Source organism: Lasioglossum baleicum, chromosome 8 (assembly GCF_051020765.1).
Source record: "Lasioglossum baleicum chromosome 8, iyLasBale1, whole genome shotgun sequence".
Classification (NCBI taxonomy): Eukaryota; Metazoa; Arthropoda; class Insecta; order Hymenoptera; family Halictidae; genus Lasioglossum; species Lasioglossum baleicum.
In genome coordinates this window covers 5,883,833-5,904,432 of record NC_134936.1, presented here as the reverse complement: position 1 = coordinate 5,904,432, position 20,600 = coordinate 5,883,833, and the positions used below count along the sequence as shown (strand labels likewise).

The 20,600-nt window shown below is 39.0% G+C and overlaps 2 protein-coding genes across 8 annotated transcripts in view; one reads left to right on the top strand and one right to left on the bottom strand.

Moving 5' to 3' along the window:
- LOC143211394 (uncharacterized) overlaps positions 1–20,600 on the top strand; it is a 347,400-nt gene that overhangs the window by 181,605 nt on the left and 145,195 nt on the right. The gene's annotated exons all lie outside the window — the stretch shown is intronic.
- Positions 6,970–9,377, bottom strand: LOC143211395 (uncharacterized). Of its 2 annotated transcripts, none has more exons than XM_076429040.1 (2): positions 8,707–9,377; positions 6,970–8,486 (listed from the first exon to the last, which is right to left on the bottom strand). In XM_076429040.1, the coding sequence occupies exons 1-2, from the start codon at positions 8,864–8,866 to the stop codon at positions 8,473–8,475; spliced, it is 174 nt and encodes a 57-aa protein (XP_076285155.1). In that variant the 5' UTR covers positions 8,867–9,377; the 3' UTR covers positions 6,970–8,472. The 2 variants fall into 2 exon arrangements, with proteins under 2 accessions (XP_076285155.1, XP_076285153.1); XM_076429038.1 differs by having other exon boundaries at positions 6,970–8,269; positions 8,335–9,364.

Below are 20,600 nucleotides of genomic sequence, written 5' to 3'. Positions count from 1 at the left end.
GATAGAATATCATTTCATTTAGTACGTTATAACTTAATACACGTATGAGTAAGCCTCTTTTGCATGTATTTAACTGAAAGCGTGTTTCAAGACGAAAATAATAAGCATGGATTTTATATGCTGTTGTTGTATATAGCACCTGTAAACATTGATGAAACGAACAGTCATTTTCAAGCTTTTTTCCACTCAAATAGAGTTATAAACCGATTGGCGTCGATTGGCGCATTAAAATTTGTACAAATTATTGGTAGTCATGTGTACAATAAAACTAAAAACAAGGTTCCAGCTGCAGATAATTGCAGTAGTGTATACTGTCTCACAAAAACGATGACGCGAGACGATGCGCAGTTGCGCCGCATTCTGGGTATTCAAAATCAAAGAACTTTCGATTGAAATGAGGTAGAGCGATGAATTTTTTTAAAATTAATACTGAAACTTTGCAGAATATGGGAAAAATAGGGAGATTACGGTACGAAATGTTTTTCACCTTGAGAAAATTTGTTAAACTTGCACAATTTTAAGAAAATGTGGTTTCTCCGTTACCACGGGAGGAAACAATTTTTTTTTAACATGCTATATACCATTTCCCGTAGATTTTTACGCTGCTTTCAAATCTGGGCTCAAAATTTGTCTACGGCTTCTGGTTTATTCAGGAAATCGATTTTTGTGACAATCTACTAAAAAAAATTTTTTCCGCCCGTGGTAACGGAGAAACCACATTTTCTTGAAATTGTGCAGGTTTAACGAATTTTCTCAAGGTAAAAAACAGTTCGTACCGTAATCTCCCTATTTTTCCCATATTTTACAAAGTTTCAGCTTTAATTAAAAAAAAAAATTCATCGTTCTATCTCATTTCTATCGAAAGTTCTCTGGTTTTGAAGCGAGTTAGGTCAAATTTACTAACTGTGCGCCGTTCAGGTAGTCAGTATGATGTCTTTTGAGAAGGAAACCAGCCAAATTTTGTCGTAATTTTTAGATTAGGATCAATGATCAAAAACCTAACCCGAATCGGATTCGATAATAGAAAAATGGGGGTTTTCAGTAGTCAAAAACGCTAGATAAAAGATCGATCTAGTTATTTTTTGTTTACGGGGCGTAATTTCGTAATTGAAAGCTGTGACTGTGAATAATGCAAATTACGCCTCATGAACGTAAAAATAGGACTCTCGAGGGCGATCGAGGCCTAGATTGATCTTTTATCTAGCGCTTTTGACTACTGAAAAATCCCAGAGATGAGAACGCGCATCCGGTACTCAGGCAATTCTGGAAACGAGTCTATCGCCTTAATGATTTTAATAGAGGAGAAATCCATATTAGGTTAGGGAATAAGTTTCCACCCGTTTGGATATGTCGTACTTAAGTACCGATCGCGTATTTGATGGAACGTAGTACATGTTTTTGAAAGATCTATGCCTAAGCTTCAAAACGCAGTTAGTGGCAATTGTTTCGAGCGTGAACAGCAGTCAATTTTTCGCGTGAAAAATGTCCACTTTTGTTCCAAGTAAGCATCATTTGCGAGAAGTCATGTTGCATTATTTTGTTTTAGAGAAAGGTGTTATATATTTACTATATATATTTATTATATATTTACGGGGACGCGATGCTCCATCAAATACAAGATTTCGACGTAAGTGCAAAAATTGCGATGGTGTGCCTAAACATTCGAAGATACAGATTTCCCAGCATTACATGATGGAAATCCACGTCAAACACTTGCAGAACTGTCAATTGAATTAAACGTCGATCGATCTACAGTTGGAAAACGTTTTCACGCTATGGGAATTGTTTATACGCTTCTTTTCAACAAAAAGGAAACTTATTCCCATACCCAATATAATTGACATCTTCAATTTTAAAAATCTTCTCAGTTGTTGCTATAAATGCATAAAGATCCGCAGTCTTATAATAAGGCAATAATGGGCAAAGAATGCCTGGTATTGTGGTATTGTTGTTGGAGCGCCGATTGGCAATTGTTTAGAGACGGTAAGAGCGAGGAGGAAAAGAGATTGATGGTTCGTTTTTTATTTTCGATTGTTTTGGACCAACCAGATGATATGGGCCAAACTCATTCTTATTTCACACGTTGTGTTGAAAAGGATACCATATATCGATTGTATTGTGGACTAGTTGACTAGTTGACTTTGTTTGGACTAGTTAGGAGGTAAACATACTAAAAGTCCCTACTCCTCGGAGGTGAGCGGGCTACTGGCGGGCACGTAGAAGTCACCTTTTTCAGTTTTCCGCTTATATCTCGGAAACTAAGTGTCCTAGCAATAATACCATTCCATACAAAATTAAAGCTGACAAAATGTGCTATAAGATTGATTGCATTCAGTTATTCCCTACCTCGCATAGTTTCCGAGATATCCGCGCTCAAAGTTCACGAATTGTGAAAAAGAAATTTTTGCCTTATTTGACTAGCTAACTCTTCAGCACAATTAGTGAAATTTGAGCGCGGATATCTCGGAAACTATGCGAGATAGCGAGAAACTGAATTCAATCAATCTTGTGGCACATTTTGTCAGCTTTAATTTTGTATACAAGAATCGTCTTATCGCTAGGACACATAATTTCCGAGATATAAGCGGAAAATCGAAAAGGGGGACCTTCCACGTGCATTTGAAGTTGAAATTGAAAAATTGAAAATGAAATTTTATTTTAAATAATAAATAATGAACTAATAAATACACGTGTGATTTTAATTACAAATAATAACTAAACTTTTCACATTTAAATAAATTATTATTTATTATTTGGATTGAGGTGGAAATCAATTAGTTTTTGTCTTCTCTTATTTCTTCTATTTTGTGTATACAATGAACACGTGCGCGTTTTTTGTCTGCTATAGCAACCTTTTGGGATGTCTGCGGGATATGGTCCGGCGATTAACATCAAGTAAATTATACATAATTTAATATATAATAACTGAAAAATATACCATTATTAATAATAAAACAGTTAATAATATGTACGCCCAAATTCGAGAAAACCGTTTCTAAAAAACCTTCTATAATTTTTATGGGTTTGGAATTAAACAAAATCTGATTATTAATTTGAATTCAGCACCTCAAAAACTATAAGACTGTACCATTTTTATTAATTTAAACTTAGAAGTAGCTTCAGAAATGATTTTCGTCCGCGTTTTTCGCGTTTCAACCCACACGTCGTATCCTTTTATCCTTATGTCGAAATATGCGGAAATGAACAATATCAAATGAACAATTGACGATCTGAATGTTTGGAAGTCTGGAGGAATTTTCAGATAGACAATTATGTTAATGGATTGTATAAATATGTATGTTTTAGAGAAATATAGAGAAATCCTGTATAGATACGTGAAGAAGCAGAAAAATCTATACGGATTAATATTTCCAATATCTGCACACTTTGTAGTAGCAGTCGTAAAGAAGGTTTTGTCCAGCTAACACCTCGAATCGCAGCACTGTGCGTCGCGTTGAAGCAAGATTGATTAGATGAGTGTAATATGATGTCACGTTTAATAAGAGGCTTCTCAAGAAGAGAATCGTCGTAGGGGACTGCACTATACAAGGTGAGTCTCATAACGTGACGATCTCAACTAATTCGTAAGTTATTTGTTGTACGAAAAAATGTTTCGAACAAAAGTTGCATGGTTTCCTGGAGGACATACAGTGCTCTAATCTGTTTTTTATTACTTTTCTTTTTTCTCGAGATATGAGGGTTACCTTTAGTTTTTTAAATGGAATGTCTAATATTTTTTCTCAAATTCGGATGAATTATGAATCTCATGCAACAAATAACTTACGAGTTATTTGAGATCTTCACGTTACGAGACTCACCCTGTACATTAAGAAGTGCATCAAATCAAGTCTCGTTTTGTGTATTATTGATGGATCGAATGAAAATTGTTTCTCGGATGGTATTGTTCAAAAAGATCTTCAATGTTGTTATAATGTTTAGACGATGTTATTATGAGTTGTCCAGGTCACCCACAGTTTTCAAGGATAAAGCTGTCACCGTTTAACTGCTTTGACATTAATACGACAAACATTGTAAAATATTTTTTATCAATCCGACTGAAGTAAATAATAAAGAAAACCGTCTTTTGGGAATGAAATTTTATATGTCAGGAGTAGTGTCTAAATTCAAGACTATTCGATAACGTTCTGGTGATAAAAGTAAGAATAAAGTATCACCAAAAATTAAAAAATTCGCTGATGAGAAGTAAGATAAAGAGATTAAATACTTACCTCATTTCCTGTGTAAATAAAAATATAATTATGGAAAATAGATATCTATAATTTAAATTACATTACAACCACACTCAGCCTACAAGGAGTGCCAGCGACTATGGGAGCGATACATCAAGTGATTCCATAATCTCTCTATTTTGTCGTATTCTGCAATATTTCAGTTTAATTTTTTTTAAAATCATCGCTCTATCTCATTTCTATCAAACGTTCTTTGATTTTGACACAGAATTCATCGGTTTGTCCCACTGTGTGTCGCTTTGCACGTAGTCCCGGACAAAGAAACGGTCACGCCAGGTTTTCCGATGTTTAATGGAAAAACCGGAATAGCTCGATCGCGCTCGATGGTAGTCGCCGCTCATACGTATAGTGTATACATACAGTAAATCCTCTATAGTCGCAAAAAGGTGGTACACGACAAATGCAAAAAAAATATCCCCTCCATTGTAGTAATCTGATCTCGGCTCGGGTATATCAGTATGAACCACTACTAATGCGACGCGGAGAGTCGAAGTCACGGGCACAGTTCACTGGCCCGCGCGTCCTCACAATGTAATACCAATACAAAAATTTTTTTATTACAGTATTTCTTCAATCGAAGTCCTGGGCAGGGTTCTCCTCGCGCAGCTTGTCTGCTGAGTCTGCCCCACTCTTCCCACTAACACTGACGCGTACCGCTAACTTAGCTTGCTTCACGTAGTACGCGTCAGTGTTAGTAGGAAGAGTGGGGCGGGCTCCGCGGCGCAGCTAGGCGAGGGGCGGAAGGGTAAGGGGCTCGGTTGCCCGATACCCGCAAAATATGGTAACTAGGCTTGTGCGGGCCGCCCGATTCTCGGGAGCGCGATGCTTCATGACACAGCGGGCGGCCCGAGAGTTTCGAACGGCCCGAGCATTCCGGGCTGCTCGAGAATTTCGGCTCGCCCGAGAGAGTGACTCGACTTCGTCGGGCGGGTTCAGAAAGAGAATCGGACAAGTTCGGGCGAGCGAGCTATATCTCGCGAGATTAATTTCGGGTATCGCCGATAACTCGCTCGCCCGAACTTGTCCGATTCTTTCCGAACCCGCCCGACGAAGTCGAGTCACTCTCTCGGGCAGGCCGAAACACTCGGGCCGCCCGAAACTCTCGTGCCGCCCGCTGTGTCATGAAGTATCGCGCGCCCGAATCGAGCCCGCCCGACTTTCTACGACCCGACCCGAACCCGAATATCGGGTGGCCCGCACATGCCTAATGGTAACCCTGGTCCTGAGTCGCCTTTCTAATCGAAGTCCAGTGCCTACTCACTCCACTGCCGGCCATCGCTGCGCCTCGCCGCACAGTGGGCGAGAAACCAATCTTTTTGGACAAAAATCTGCCGACCACTCAATTTTTCATCGATTCAATTGGAAATTTTTTAAAAATGTTCGTGAAGGACTATACTTTAATGACGTGCTGCGCGAAAATCGTTAACTGTCACAATCAAGAATCCTTATCTACAAAGCCCAATAACTCCGATACTTCATCCACCCATACCATAAATTTGCATGTCCCAGCTGAGTTGCCGACACTTCTTAACCCTAAACCGTAAACCGCAAAATTTTAAACTGTAAATCTGACCCTGAGAATTACCAATTGAATAGAATTACATTCGGCACTTATGAGACTTACCATTAATTTATTGATTCAACAGCAGCGTTTTCGCTTTTTGAGAAAGAACTTCCTTGTGCTTGCCATCCTTTATTCTTAGAGAGCTTGTAAGTAGATCGGGTGATAATAACTAGACTGCGGATTTTATGCATTTATGACAAAAGGGGGTACGTTTTCCGCGCGTGGTATTGGAAAAACCACAATTTTCTTGAAATTGTGCAAGTTTAACGAATTCTTTCAAGGTTAAAAAACGTTCCTACCACAATCTCCATAATTATCCCATATTCTGCAAAGTTTCAACTTTCATTTCAAAAAAATTTCATCGCTCTATCTCATTTCTATCGAAAGTTCTTTGATTTTGACACAGATTTCGTCGGTTTGGTCCATAGTGCGCCGTAGGGGGGCGATGATTGATCTCAGCTCGGGTATATCGGTGTGAACACCACAACATTGACTAGAGTGAATCGAATTCTCAAACTTCTTAATTTTCATTATTGGTTTATGGGGCTTTTACTAGCTTATTCCTGGCATTTCTCTGATTAAAATGACACCAAACACGATATAATTTCAACTGTATTTAGTGGTTTAATCGACGGTGAATGTTTCGGGAGCAAGGAAGGGCAGCGACAACGCGGGCCTTTGAACCGTGCCGGCGACGTCGACTCTCCGCGCATCTCTTTCTTTCCTATACGCTCTTCTTCGTTGCATTCGAAACTTTCATCGTCGATTAAACCACTAAATACAGTTGAAATTATATCGTGTTTGGTATCATTTTGCGTTAGAAAAATGCCACGAATATGTTGGTGAAAGTTCCATTAAACAATAATGGAAAATAAAGAAGATACAACTTCGGCGATGACGCAGGGGCCTTTAAACTGTGCCGGCGACAGTGACACGCTTCGGCCACGCGATCCTATTTCATTCTGTCCTTCTCTATGTTCGGCTCGTCGATTGAAGTCTCGGCGCGGTCGGCGCGGTAGACGCAGTCATAAAAAAATAGCCTCTCTACGCTACTGAAGTCCGTTCAAGACACGGGTGTTGGGACTTCGATTGAAGAATTACTGTATTAGGCTCGAGGAAAATGTCGAAGATAGGATTGCAGAGAGACACAGAACATTTCTTTTCTGTAACTAATTATAATTGCGGTGATTTATTTTTTTTGCAGGAAACTAAGTACAAAATATCGCATGGTATTGAAGAAAAGTGTTAACACCGCTAGCTGTTAATTATATAACTTATCATTTAATGTGTATAATCTAATTGAACTAATTTATTTAACATTTTCTGTGGAATATGTCATAGACAAAGTAATTATCATTTTTCAAGAAATTAGTTTCGTACTTGTGCTGTTATTATTTACCGGTAAAAAACGCTTGAAATTGCTCAACATAAACACGAATAAATTTTTGATCCAGTGAATTCCAAACGTTAGAACTTGGATTTTTCGCATTTTCTCGGCAAAATCTACAAAATTATATTTTACAAAGTCCAAAATTTCTGATCCCCTGATGCAGGGATCGGCAAACTACGGCCCGCGGGCCAAATCCGGCCCGCCGCCTGCTTTTAATCAGGACCGCGAGGTTAATGAACACGAAAAAATAAATCAAATTACGTAAAATAGAAAACATTATGTAAAAATATCACTTCCTAATAAAGAAATTTTGAACCTGTTTATTCCGTTGCTCTATGAGTAGAATTCGCTAGCCATGTAAATATCTTCGAGCTTGCTATCGGCCTCCTAGAGCCTAAGAATTTTACGATCTGGCCCTCTCCAAAAGAAGTCTGCCGACCCCTGCCCTAAAGCGAAGTTCACAAACACAAAAATGTCTATATTCTTCAAAATCTTCTGTAGACCTTCTTCGCGTTGCTCGACACTTCTTACGCTCCACTGAAAGTAGTCGTAAACCGCAGGACTGATAATTTTCTTACGTCAGCATCTTTTTATTTTGCATTTGGATTGTATTTCCTGACGATCCTCCGTTAATCCTCGTCAATAATAATTGTCTTGCATTTCTATCTCTTTCACGATTTTCGTTAATCATACCCTCAGACTTCGAACGTAGAAAGTGGTTTTGCACATTTTAACGTGTGGGCGATCGAAAGGAAGTCATTTGTACATTTATGGACTATACTCTTTATTTCTGTTCCGGGCTTGATCACCGATGCGTTGTTTTGATTTCCCTATTGGTTTATCTACAGCGGATGTCGAAATGAGTATTGTTTTTCATTTTTTTCTTATTTGGTATTTGGGTGTCTGAATTTTGAGAACTCGAGAGATCATCATCTTGAATTATAGGGTGGTAGTTTGAACTGGAAGAGGCGGAAGGAGATAATGCTCTCTTGCCACTGACATTGGGTGGCTTTAAGTTTCTTCTTCTTCGTTTAAACCTTCTTCTGGGGCTGGTAACAATTCGAGCTGCAACATTATTTCTTTCGCTTTCTGTTCCAGGGTATTTATGTCTTTTACGTACAACTCAATACCTTCATATTCCTGCCAATGTATCCGGTATACGGTGTCGCCAAAACTGAATTGCATATCGCTCGATAATTTCTTGACATCATCAGCATTGATCCAGATGAGTCTGTCGAAGCTTTTGATGTGTTCGCAGCCATGTATGTTTATACCGGCAGTCCTAAAATAGATCGGGCTTTTTATTGATACGTTAATCTCTGCGAGTTCGTCTTCTATAATTCTATGGGGAACAGTTGGGCATATGTTGAATATTACAATCATCTTATATCTGGGTATCAGCGATCGTAGTTCTAAGATTTGACTGTTTATCTTTATGTGTTTGTGAGCATCGAGGAGTTTGCTTACTGTTTCCTGACTGCTCAGGTAGAAACACATTTTACCTTCTGCGCTTGTTGATGCAGAACGTATATTACTGGGGCCGATCAGATTTTCAATGGCTACTTTGCACTCCTCTAACGTGATGCCTTCCGACGCATCGACAATTATACCTTGACCTCCCTCGGGGAACTCCTCTGCATGTGATCCTTCATGAGACGTCATCGTGTTGTTTACAGCGGCCTGACACCGAGTCTCTTGGTCACCAGCTACACTCCTAATTCGAGTTCCTCCTTCTTGCTTCAGATGTGGTATATTCGATATTTTTTGAGTCACACTTCACACACCACTGCCAAAACGTGATATAGCTCAATGAATATCGAGATCCAAGATACTCTCGAGCAGCAGACAACGCAACTTAACGCGTGAACAGCGTCTTCGATTCCGAGCGTCAACTCACCGTATTTACTGTGCAGAGCACGAGTGAAAACTAGCGGCACGCAAAGCAGGCTTGCGCGAGAACTCGAAACCTTGGGAAATCGTACGCTCGGGTCATGTCGGGAATTCTCGGCCGGGAAATAGCGGACTCCCGAAAGTAAGGTACGCTTCGTTTTCCAAAAGTATCCGGCTAACTATGTCTCTACCGGACCTTGAAGCTATCCGACTACATACGAACGTATCGAAATCCCATTAGGGAGAGCAGGTACTAAGAAAAAGAGACGGCGCGCGGGGTAGCGTCTTTGTGACGCGCCGTAACGATATAACTACGTACATTATATCTTGTATATCTATACAGGTGTACACAATCTATGTATGCGTTAAGGGAACGGAGTACGGGGCAGGATGGGTATTCCGCACGCTCCATCAGATCCCCACTTTTCGACTTACATGTAGCTCCCGCCGTTCATCCGTAACGGTGTCCTTGTACGTAGGAGTAGGAACAGATATTGCTAATTGCTACTAACAATAGGTATTTCTACGCCGACCTTAGACTATACAGGGTGGACGATTTTATCTGAAGACATTGTAATATCTCGAGAACTATGCATCGGATCAAAACAAGTGGGTAATGAAAGTTGTTCGTCGTGAAGGGGGACATTCAATGATACCAAACTCGAACCCTCACCGCCATCCCCTGGGAGTGGGGGTAGGGGAAGATAAAAAACTTAAATGGGAACCCCCATTTTTACCACGCTTATATTAACTTGCCGAGTTGTCGTTGTTGTCGTTGTTGTATGCGTCAAATCTTGTAATCGAATTTTAAACCACTTCCCGATAAGCTAGAGACTTGAAACTTTAAACATAGTTCAGAACTGGGTGACAATGCAATATTAAAAAACAAATTTAAAAAAACAACTATGCGTTTAGGAGATATAAACTATTAAAAATTTAACCATTACACCTCCCCGCGCGACGCTCGGTAGTACGTCATCGCGGACAGCGATCCCCACTCCGCGCGCCAGCGCTTACCTACTCCACTACGTGTTCCCACTCCGACTCATCCCCACTCCACTGGCCCACTTCGCATCGTAGGTCGTAGGACCAGTGAGGGTATATTCGTGGGCCGTGGGCCGTGGGCTGTTCCCCTGAGTCGCTGGTTTCCCCTTCCCTGACGTACCGTCGTATCCGTGTCGACCGCGCATGCCCGGTTGGTGCCTGCTCGATTGCACGCGCGCTACACACACCTGCGTACCTCTACTCTGTCCGTGTGACTACCTGCTCGACTGATCGACGCTGACGCGTTCCTTCGGTTTTCACTGGTTTTCACGTTACCGAAGTTTCGAAAGCATGTGGCGAAAAGTCGGAATCTGGAGACGGCGCGTATTTGAATCCCGGCACAGCGCGGCGCGACGCGGCGCACATTTTGCTATAACTTTTGATCTAAAAGAGATATCGAAGAGAAATTTGGACTAAATTTTTTTTGAGAAATCGGGTTTAATGATATAAAGAGAATAATATATATTTTGTATTTTTTAAATAATGTTTTCGTCGATTCTTAAGGTATAGCCGGATAAGATGGTCAAAAGTATCCATCCAAATTGATTTTTAGTCGCATCATGTTCAACAGAAAATTATGAAAAAATTCATGAATATTTTACCTAATAGCATACGCGACTGAGATTTTTTTCAAAATTTTTGGTTGCAAAATCGATTTTTAAATAACTCGGAGAACATAAAAATGCCGATTTTATGTAAAAGTCTTCAGTTGACCACATTTATATTATTACGTTAGTTGTGTCTCATCCTGATTATTAATGTATATTTTTTCAGATTTTTCAGATTATGGAAACATGTTTTAAAACATTGAAAACCTCCAAACATTCGGAGAAAATGCATATTTTGTATTGAAGTTTTAGATACAACAGTTTTATAAAAATTCAGTACTTGGATATTATTGAAGCAATTGTTCTTAATTTTTTTATAATTATTTAGAGATTGCATAGTCGTTAAAAGAACAACTATACGGCCGGGAATCTTCTGGCCCCGAATCGAATCCCGCACCTAATTCTTTTTTTCTCATTAAATACTTATTGCATTGAGTTTTAATGAAAAGTTTAACCAAAAACATTTTTTACTTGTCTACATTTATTTTCACCTTAAAGGATTGATGCAGTTCGCGCTGTGGATTTTTGCCACTTTCTGTAATTAAGAAAAAAGAAACACAGTTGAAGTTATGATTGCAAAGTACAGAATAAAATAGTAATGTAACCACAAACTTATCTGTTTCTTCTAAATTATCCTTTATGCTTTTGGTCGTTGATTCGAGTTATCCGAACATTCTGCAACACCTGGCACATACACGACTAATGAGTCCTCTGCTTTTCTACAATTAAAAAAAAGAAACACAGTTGAAGTTATGATTGCGGAGTACAGAATAAAATAGTAATGTAACCACAAACTTATCTGTTTCTTCTAAATTATCCTTTATGCTTTTGGTCGTTGATTCGAGTTATCCGAACATTCTGCAACACCTGGCACATACACGACTAAATGAGTCCTCTGCTTTTCTACAATTAAAAAAAAGAAACACAGTTGAAGTTATGATTGCGGAGTACAGAATAAAATAGTAATGTAACCACAAACTTATCTGTTTCTTCTAAATTATCCTTTATGCTTTTGGTCGTTGTTTCGAGGTATTCGAAAATGCCGCAACAGCTGGTCCTCTGCGTTCCTATATTCGAAGAAGAAACAAACAGAATTAAAATCATAATTCTAAAATGGCAATATTATAGGACACAATATTAAAATTAACGTATACTTATCTTTAAATGCCTTATATTATATTAAAATCGTTAAAAACGTCACGGAGAAAAGTTGCAGAGAATAGTTATACATCTGTGGTTGTTATAGAAATAGTGCACTCGCCAAAATAAGAAAAGAAGACTACAATTTCGAAGAAATAAACGACCTACAAGTTCGTAAACGCATGCAAAGTCAATTGCTTGAAATTTTGCGTATGCGACGAACTTGCATACAAATTGCTCGACGACATTAAAGACAAATGTCTATCATCGATAGACATGGTGCGGCTAGACTCTTGTCTAGCTTTGAGTGATGTGCGCACCACACACATGGAATTCAGTAGGTCGATACCTATTTTATTCCTCTTTTTTGTCTTAATGTCTGGAATTAACGAAAATATTCTTTCGGCCTCGGCATTTGAATGCGGTAGACATCTGGCACTGCTGCACAGCAAACGCAAGTTCGCGAAACGAAGAACTTGTTCCGCGTTTTCTTGCTTGCATGTCTATCCACATATTATCGAAAGACAACTTCGACCATTCACGCTTCTGAAGTTCGGACGTGCCGTAGTACAAAAAGTGCCACTCTTTCTGTAAATCTACGGCATTGAAATCGCCGAATTGATTCGCGACAACTAAGAGATTACGAAGAGTAGAATCTCGGTCGCTATTATAAAGTGCATTGCACGGTTTGAAAACCGTCAATGCCTTGAGAAATATATCGTCATGGGGAAGACGATTTCTAAGCTCAATGCTTATGGCAATATAAAACTGTAAACAATTTTTGCGGAAGGAGTTGATCTCAATTTCCGACAACATTCCCCTATTCGCTGAATCCTCCAGGAAATCGTTACATTCAGAACCAAGATCCACTTGATTTAGTGAAACTTGGTTCGTTTTCAAAGAAAAATCTACCTGACGAATTAAATCAAAATGCTGTAAGAGCATCAGTTTTAAAAGTCTTTTAAAAAAAAGTCGAAGCAGCCTTCCGGAAGATGGCTAAAGCTCCTGCACCAATGTTTCCCTACTTTGGAAGAAGGCATTAAATTGATTCAAAATGTTGAGGACATAATCCAGAAAGTGGAAATATTCTTTAACATCGACTTTGAACACTTTTTGAAAATGTAAAGACTCGTCTGCGACAATGGGGATTACCGCGTCATGGTACCGCGTTAATCCTTCTAAGAGTCAACCCTCAATTATACTTTACGAGTCTTTAAAGGGAGCAAATCGTAGCTGTTTTTAGCACATTAGGCGGTAATCCCCATTGTCACTGACAAGTCTTTAACAATTAAAATTTACAATTGCTTCAATAATATCCAAGTACTGAATTTTTATAAAGCTGGTGTATCTAAAACTTCAATACAAAATATGCATTTTCTCCGAATGTTTGGAGGTTTTCAATTTTTTAAAACATATTTCCATAATCTGAAAAATCGGAAGAAATAAACACATTAATAATCAGGATGAGACACAACTAACGTAATAATATAAATGTGGTCAACTGAAGACTTTTACATAAAATCGGCATTTTTATGTTCTCCGAGTTATTTAAAAATCGATTTTGCAACCAAAAATTTTGAAAAAAATCTCAGTCGCGTATGCTATTAGGTAAAATATTCATGAATTTTTTCATAATTTTCTGTTGAACATGATGCGACTAAAAATCAATTTGGATGGATACTTTTGACCATCTTATCCGGCTATACCTTAAGAATCGACGAAAACATTATTTAAAAAATACAAAATATATATTATTCTCTTTATATCATTAAACCCGATTTCTCAAAAAAAATTTAGTCCAAATTTCTCTTCGATATCTCTTTTAGATCAAAAGTTATAGCAAAATGTGCGCCGCGTCGCACCGCGCTGTGCCGGGATTCAAATACGCGCCGTCTCCAGATTCCGACTTTTCGCCTCATGCTTTCGAAACTTCGGTAACGTGAAAACCAGTGAAAACCGAAGGAACGCGTCAGCGTCGATCAGTCGAGCAGGTAGTCACACGGACAGAGTAGAGGTACGCAGGTGTGTGTAGCGCGCGTGCAATCGAGCAGGCACCAACCGGGCATGCGCGGTCGACACGGATACGACGGTACGTCAGGGAAGGGGAAACCAGCGACTCAGGGGAACGGCCCACGGCCCACGGATATACCATCACTGCGTAGCAGTGATGTGATCAGACCCACCGTAACTCGCGCATGCGCGGCCAAGACAGTACCGTATCTACAATGACACAGCCGAGCGGCCAGGGCCCTGACGCCTTGAGGCAGTTATTCTGGCGGGAATGTACCAGTGTTATTGGCGGGACGACTGATGGACGAGAGACGATTATGTATTCTTTTGCGTAGTTATTGCAGTGCTCTTTCCCTATCCCATCCTCAAAATAAAGAATAAGTTTCAATTATAAAAGTCTGCGGGGTGCTCAAGCTACACGATTTCATCGAAATAGTTACGCTACTGAGGCTGAAATTGCCGCGCATGCGCGAGTTACGGTGGGTCTGATCTAGGAGTGCGCGGGTTCCCGAAATTTACGGGAACCCGACAGTCGAGTCGAGCCGGAGAAAGTCGAGCGAGCTCGAGCGAGTACTCGAGACATCTGAATGTTCGAGTAGCTTGATCGCATCGAGTAGCTTGATCGCATCGGGTAGCTTGATCGCATCGGGTAGCTTGATCGCATCGGGTAGCTTGATCGCATCGGGTAGCTTGATCGCATCGGGTAGCTTGATCGCGTCGGATGCTTGATCGTCACGGATAGCCGGAGACATTCGGATTACATTATTACATAGATTAGCCAAACTCGGACGCGATCTTTTTATACTCGTGATTAAACATACGATTCGTAATTCGCACTAATGAGGTCCTAAATTATGTACTCGGTTTTATAAGACGAAATATACAATATATGTATATATATATATATATTTCGGTTGTGGATTTCGGTTTCGGCTATGGTTCTGATGATTTCGATGATTTTTTATAATGTTATACAAATCAACATTTTGAACAAATAATTACAAAAATTTGTATTATTATGTATTATTAAACTATTATCTATTATTATTCTTTATTTGAACAATTTTTTAAATAAGTAATCTTTTGTAATATTTACAATTTTATTTATATACTCATTATTTAAATACGTATTTATTATTTAAACAATTATTTAAATAAATGTTTATGCTGCAAAATATAATGTATACAAATCCGTTTGTATACTTATTATTTATATAGCTATTTATTATTATTTATTTAAACAATTTTTAAATAAATAAATTTTTATAATGTATAGAAACTTGTTTATTTTACATTATTTGAATTATTGTTTCAATAAGAATTTATTGTCAAAACGATTATTTAAATAAATAAATATCTGTAATATATATATATTTATATAGGGGGAGTTCCCCTAGCCCCGGACAGCACCTAGTATCGGACATTAGCTGTATCTCAATAATCTGAAATGCAACAAAGTCGTTTTAACCGTCAAAACAAAGGAAAGGCTAAAACAAACGACGTGCGGAAATTGCACGTTTCTGTCGCGTGAACAAAGCCATTAAAATCATTCGACTGTTAGCGTTCTTGTAAAAATATTATAAAAGATTACTTATTTAAAAATATTATAAAAGATTACTTATTTAAAAATATTATAAAAGATTACTTATTTAAAAATATTATAAAAGATTACTTATTTAAAAATATTATAAAAGATTACTTATTTAAAAAATTGTTCAAATAAAGAATAATAATAGATAATACTTTAATAATACATAATAATACAAATTTTTGTAATTATTTGTTCAAAATGTTGATTTGTATAACATTATAAAAAATCATCGATATCATCAGAATCATAGCCGAAACCGAAATCAAATTTAATCACGAGTATAAAAAGATCGCGTCCGAGTTTGGCTAATCTATGTAATAATGTAATCCGAATGTCTCCGGCTATCCGTGACGATCAAGCATCCGACGCGATCAAGCTACCCGATGCGATCAAGCTACCCGATGCGATCAAGCTACCCGATGCGATCAAGCTACCCGATGCGATCAAGCTACTCGATGCGATCAAGCTACCCGATGCGATCAAGCTACTCGATGCGATCAAGCTACTCGAACATTCAGATGTCTCGAGTACTCGCTCGAGCTCGCTCGACTTTCTCCGGCTCGACCCGAACCCGTATATGCGGGAACCCGCGCACCCCTAGTCTGATCACATCACTGCTGCGTAGGACCTGGTAGGACCTCAGTTTACTTACTGAGTTGGTTAGGATCAGGTCGGGGTGGAGGGCGACAAGGACCGGCGATTCTGCTCGGTAAGCGGCTCGCGGTCGTCACTACAAACCAATATGGCGGCTCTTACCTGTTAAAAACACTGCAATAGCTCCTGAACGATTGATCCTACAGAATGGAAACTTCGATTTGCAGCCTCCATGATACAATATTTTTCCTTTTACAAAAGATGGTTGAACTTACTGGTTGAAGTGGTAATTAAAATCGATTACAAGATATGTAAAGACTAAAAAGTAGAAAATAAAAAAATGTATAATATTAAAACACTTTTTAAAAACCATGCTTATATTAAAGTGCACTAAAAAGGAGAAAATAATTTTTTTAGACATTAGCGAAAGTAAATAAAAGCGTGGAGCGCCCACGAAGATTGCGTCAATATATTTTAGCGCTCCGCGCTTTTATTTTCTCCTTTTTAGTGCACTAAAAGCGTGGTTTTTAAAAAGTTTATATATATATATATCTTTTTCATTGCAGATTTGGATTCTCCAGAAAAAAATACACAAATTTGACCTAGGAGTTTTTGCATTTTGGTTCACAGATGGCGCTGTAATGGACAAAAATCAAAATGGTTAAAAAATCGTTGAAAATTGGGGATATCTCGAGAAATACACATCAGATCAGAGAAATAAAAGTAGAAGTATTTGATATTTTTAAAAATGCTATTCAATAACACCATAATTGACCCCCCACCATCACCTCCTGAAGTTGGGAGAGGGAATTATTTCAAAATCTTCAATGGGAAACCCTTAAGAAATTGGTAAGGATGCTTTTAGTTCTAATTCTGAAAGAAAAGTCACCTCTGACCGCACTGCACTGCCTTTTATAATCCCCTCTTCGATTTGTCGGAGAAATACAACGTTGACAATGGAGTTTCCCATTGAAGATTTTGAAATAATTCCCTCTCCACCCCCCCCCACCCCAGGAGGTTGGGGTGGGGGGTAAATTATGGTGTTATTGAAGTTTTTCTAATCTGATGTGATTTCTCAAGATGTCCCCAATTTTCAACGATTTTTTACCCATTTTGAATTTTGTCCATTACAGCGCCATCTGTGAACCAAAATGTAAAAACTCCCAGGTCAAATTTGTGTATTTTTTTCTGGAGAATCCAAATCTGCAATGAAAAATGGGGGTTCCCATTTAAGTTTTTATCTTCCCCCACCCCCAACCCGGGGAGTGGCGCTGGGGGGTCGAGTTTGGTATCATTGGATGTCCCCCTTCGCGACGAACAACTTTCATTACCCACTTGTTTTGATCCGATGCATAGTTCTCGAGATATTTCAATGTCTTCAGATAAATCGTCCACCCTGTATAAACCTACATATATGAAGTAAAGTGTGACTCACATTTTCAACAAATGTATAAGCCGTGCTCATCGACAGTGCCTAGCGTTGGTGGTGATATTGGGGGTGAGGGGGGTCGATTGCGCCGTGTATACAATATATGGAAAGAATGGACAGGATAATTTCAAAGAATTTGGCATTTTATCATGAAATAACTAATATATAAAGCAGGCATGGGCAGAAATAGCACGCGTGCTAGTGATTTTCAAGAAGTACCCCCACTTTTCCCGGCCGCGCGTCTCAATCCCCTTGGCGGCCATAGTTGCTCCGAGCACTTGGGCCGCCACGGGGAGCGAGACGCGCGGCCGGGAGAAGTGGGGGTATTCCACAGGTATTCCTTCAGATTCCCTAGCCTGCGTGCTATTTCTCCCCATGCCTGATATAAAGTATATTTGAGTTATTGAACTATGTATTCTGGAAATCGACATTTGACTCTGAAGATTAACGACTTTCGCATATTATGCAGGTTACCGAATGTTTTTTTACATATAAATCGATCGCATTTATTGTACAATATTTTAAGCGTCGGTCTGCCGTGCATACCATTTTCAAATTATCTTAAGAATTATCTTGTAACGTCACATTTTACCACTGTCTTTGCCTCACTGGACTCTAGGCTTTCCTATACATATACTATACCCATGTCGGGTCTACAGGGTGTCCCAAAATTCCTTCAACAGCCGAAAATGGGAGATTCCTGAGATCATTTGGAGCAACATTTTCCTTTGCAAAAATGTTATTCGCGGCTTTGTTTAGGAGTCATTAACGAAAAACACGGACCAATCAGAGCGCGACCTAGACGTTAGTTGGCACAGTCGGCCCGGCGCTCCAACTGTCTATTGGCCGCGTCTAGGTCGCGCTCTGATTGGTCCGTGTTTTTCGTTAATAACTCCTAAACAAAGCCGCGAATAACATTTTTGCAAAGGAAAATGTTGCTTCAAATGATCTCAGGAACCTCCCATTTCCGGCTGTTGAATTTTTGGACACCCTGTATAAGTATACATATGTACAGCTTGTCAAATCTAGCTGTGTGGCTGAATGTCCCCCGTAAGGGGAAATCTCCCCGCTGCACAATCAAACGATGCACGTGGCGACAGTTCAGTTAAAAAATAAAGTGACACAAAATTTCATGTAAACAGTTGTTTTGTATGTTTACTGCTGTAAGATATAATGAACAGTACGCACTTTTGACGAGGTGTGTACCTTACCGTTCATATGTTGCATTCTTCTCTCGTCAAGTGCGGTCTTTGTTTTTGTCTGCGCATTCCTAAGTTTTGGTCAACCGCACAGCTAGAATTAAAATTATTAAATCAAAACAATCTAAAATATAAACAATCAACGTCCCCCCCCCCTCAGCGGGCCGCGGTAAAATTATCAAACGTTGACCGGTCCGCGGGGATAAAAAAGTTGGGGAGCTGGTCTAAGAAGCCGACTACGCCAATGGATTGCCAGTCACTGTATCGCTCGCTCTGTCTCGCTTGTTTTGGATACATCTGACTCGCTCTCCGCGTCACGCGACCGATTAGTATGCGTGTCCGTTTCAGGAAATACAGTGTTAGGGTCAAGAATGTGTGTAAGGCGTCTACGTTATTGTAGTCCGGCCATGTGACCACTCATTGTCAGATGTTCTTTCCGTCCCTCTTGCCTAATTCCCTTCAATCCCGTCCCCCTGGTTTTCTGTCGTGCTTTGCACCGTACGTTTCTTGCATGAGACACTGGTGCAGTGGCGCCAGATCGAGGAAATCGAGGGGAATACAGTTTTACCCCCTCTCTGATGACCAGATTAATACGTGATCAGTCTACGGTCTTAATGTGGGATGTTGGAGTATGTTCATAGACCATGAGTCATGATGCTGGAATGTGATAGTGGAAGGGGAATAGGAGGAGAGGAAAAATCGACCAGTTCTGGTCGATTCTGGCGGCACTGCACCAGTTAGACATAAGGGGATAGACTCCTTTTTTCAGAATTGCAAGGGTGCAGGATTCGCCATCTCATTTCTCGATAATACAAACGCGTGGTTTTTCAGTAGTTAAAAACGCTAGATACAAGATCGACAAGAATTATAATCTCGGCGCAACGGTTCGATCAATTAAACAACTAAAGCAATTTTACAAATTAATTTTACACTTTCTACGTTTCGATCCTAATTTGGATCATCCTCAAGAAAAGCGGAAAAACTGCGTCTGGAAATATACCAATTGAAATAAAAACAGTTTTGATGTTGGAAAAAACATTGAAAGATTGACTCACTTGCTTTATGGAAATTTTAACATTGATATTTAATTTGGTGACACGTGTTACTCATATGTTGTTTCACAGGTTACTAAGGCACAGACACATGCAGACACACGAGGCCCAAGAACCATAAACCTATCAGTGATCAATAGATCACCTAGCCAATCGATATCTGGCGGGATATTCAAATGATGAGAATCCACACTAACTGCCCTCTAACAGAATTTCTACACTCATTAGAGTATATAAAGGAAACAAACAATTTTTGACCAAGTCATACAGAGTTGTTTTGTAGTTGATAAACATAGGATAAAATTAAGTTAGAAAATGAGTTAGAAAAGTCATTAATAATAATTAAATAATCATTAATAATAAACATAGGATAAAATTAAGTTAGAAAATGAGTTAGAAAAGTCATTTTCTAACTTAATTTTATCCTATGTTTATCAACTACAAAACAACTCTGTATGACTTGGTCAAAAATTGTTTGTTTCCTTTATATACTCTAATGAGTGTAGAAATTCTGTTAGAGGGCAGTTAGTGTGGATTCTCATCATTTGAATATCCCGCCAGATATCGATTGGCTAGGTGATCTATTCATCACTGATAGGTTTATGGTTCTTGGGCCTCGTGTGTCTGCATGTGTCTGTGCCTTAGTAACCTGTGAAACAACATATGAGTAACACGTGTCACCAAATTAAATATCAATGTTAAAATTTCCATAAAGCAAGTGAGTCAATCTTTCAATGTTTTTTCCAACATCAAAACTGTTTTTATTTCAATTGGTATATTTCCAGACGCAGTTTTTCTGCTTTTCTTGAGGATGATCCAAATTAGGATCGAAACGTAGA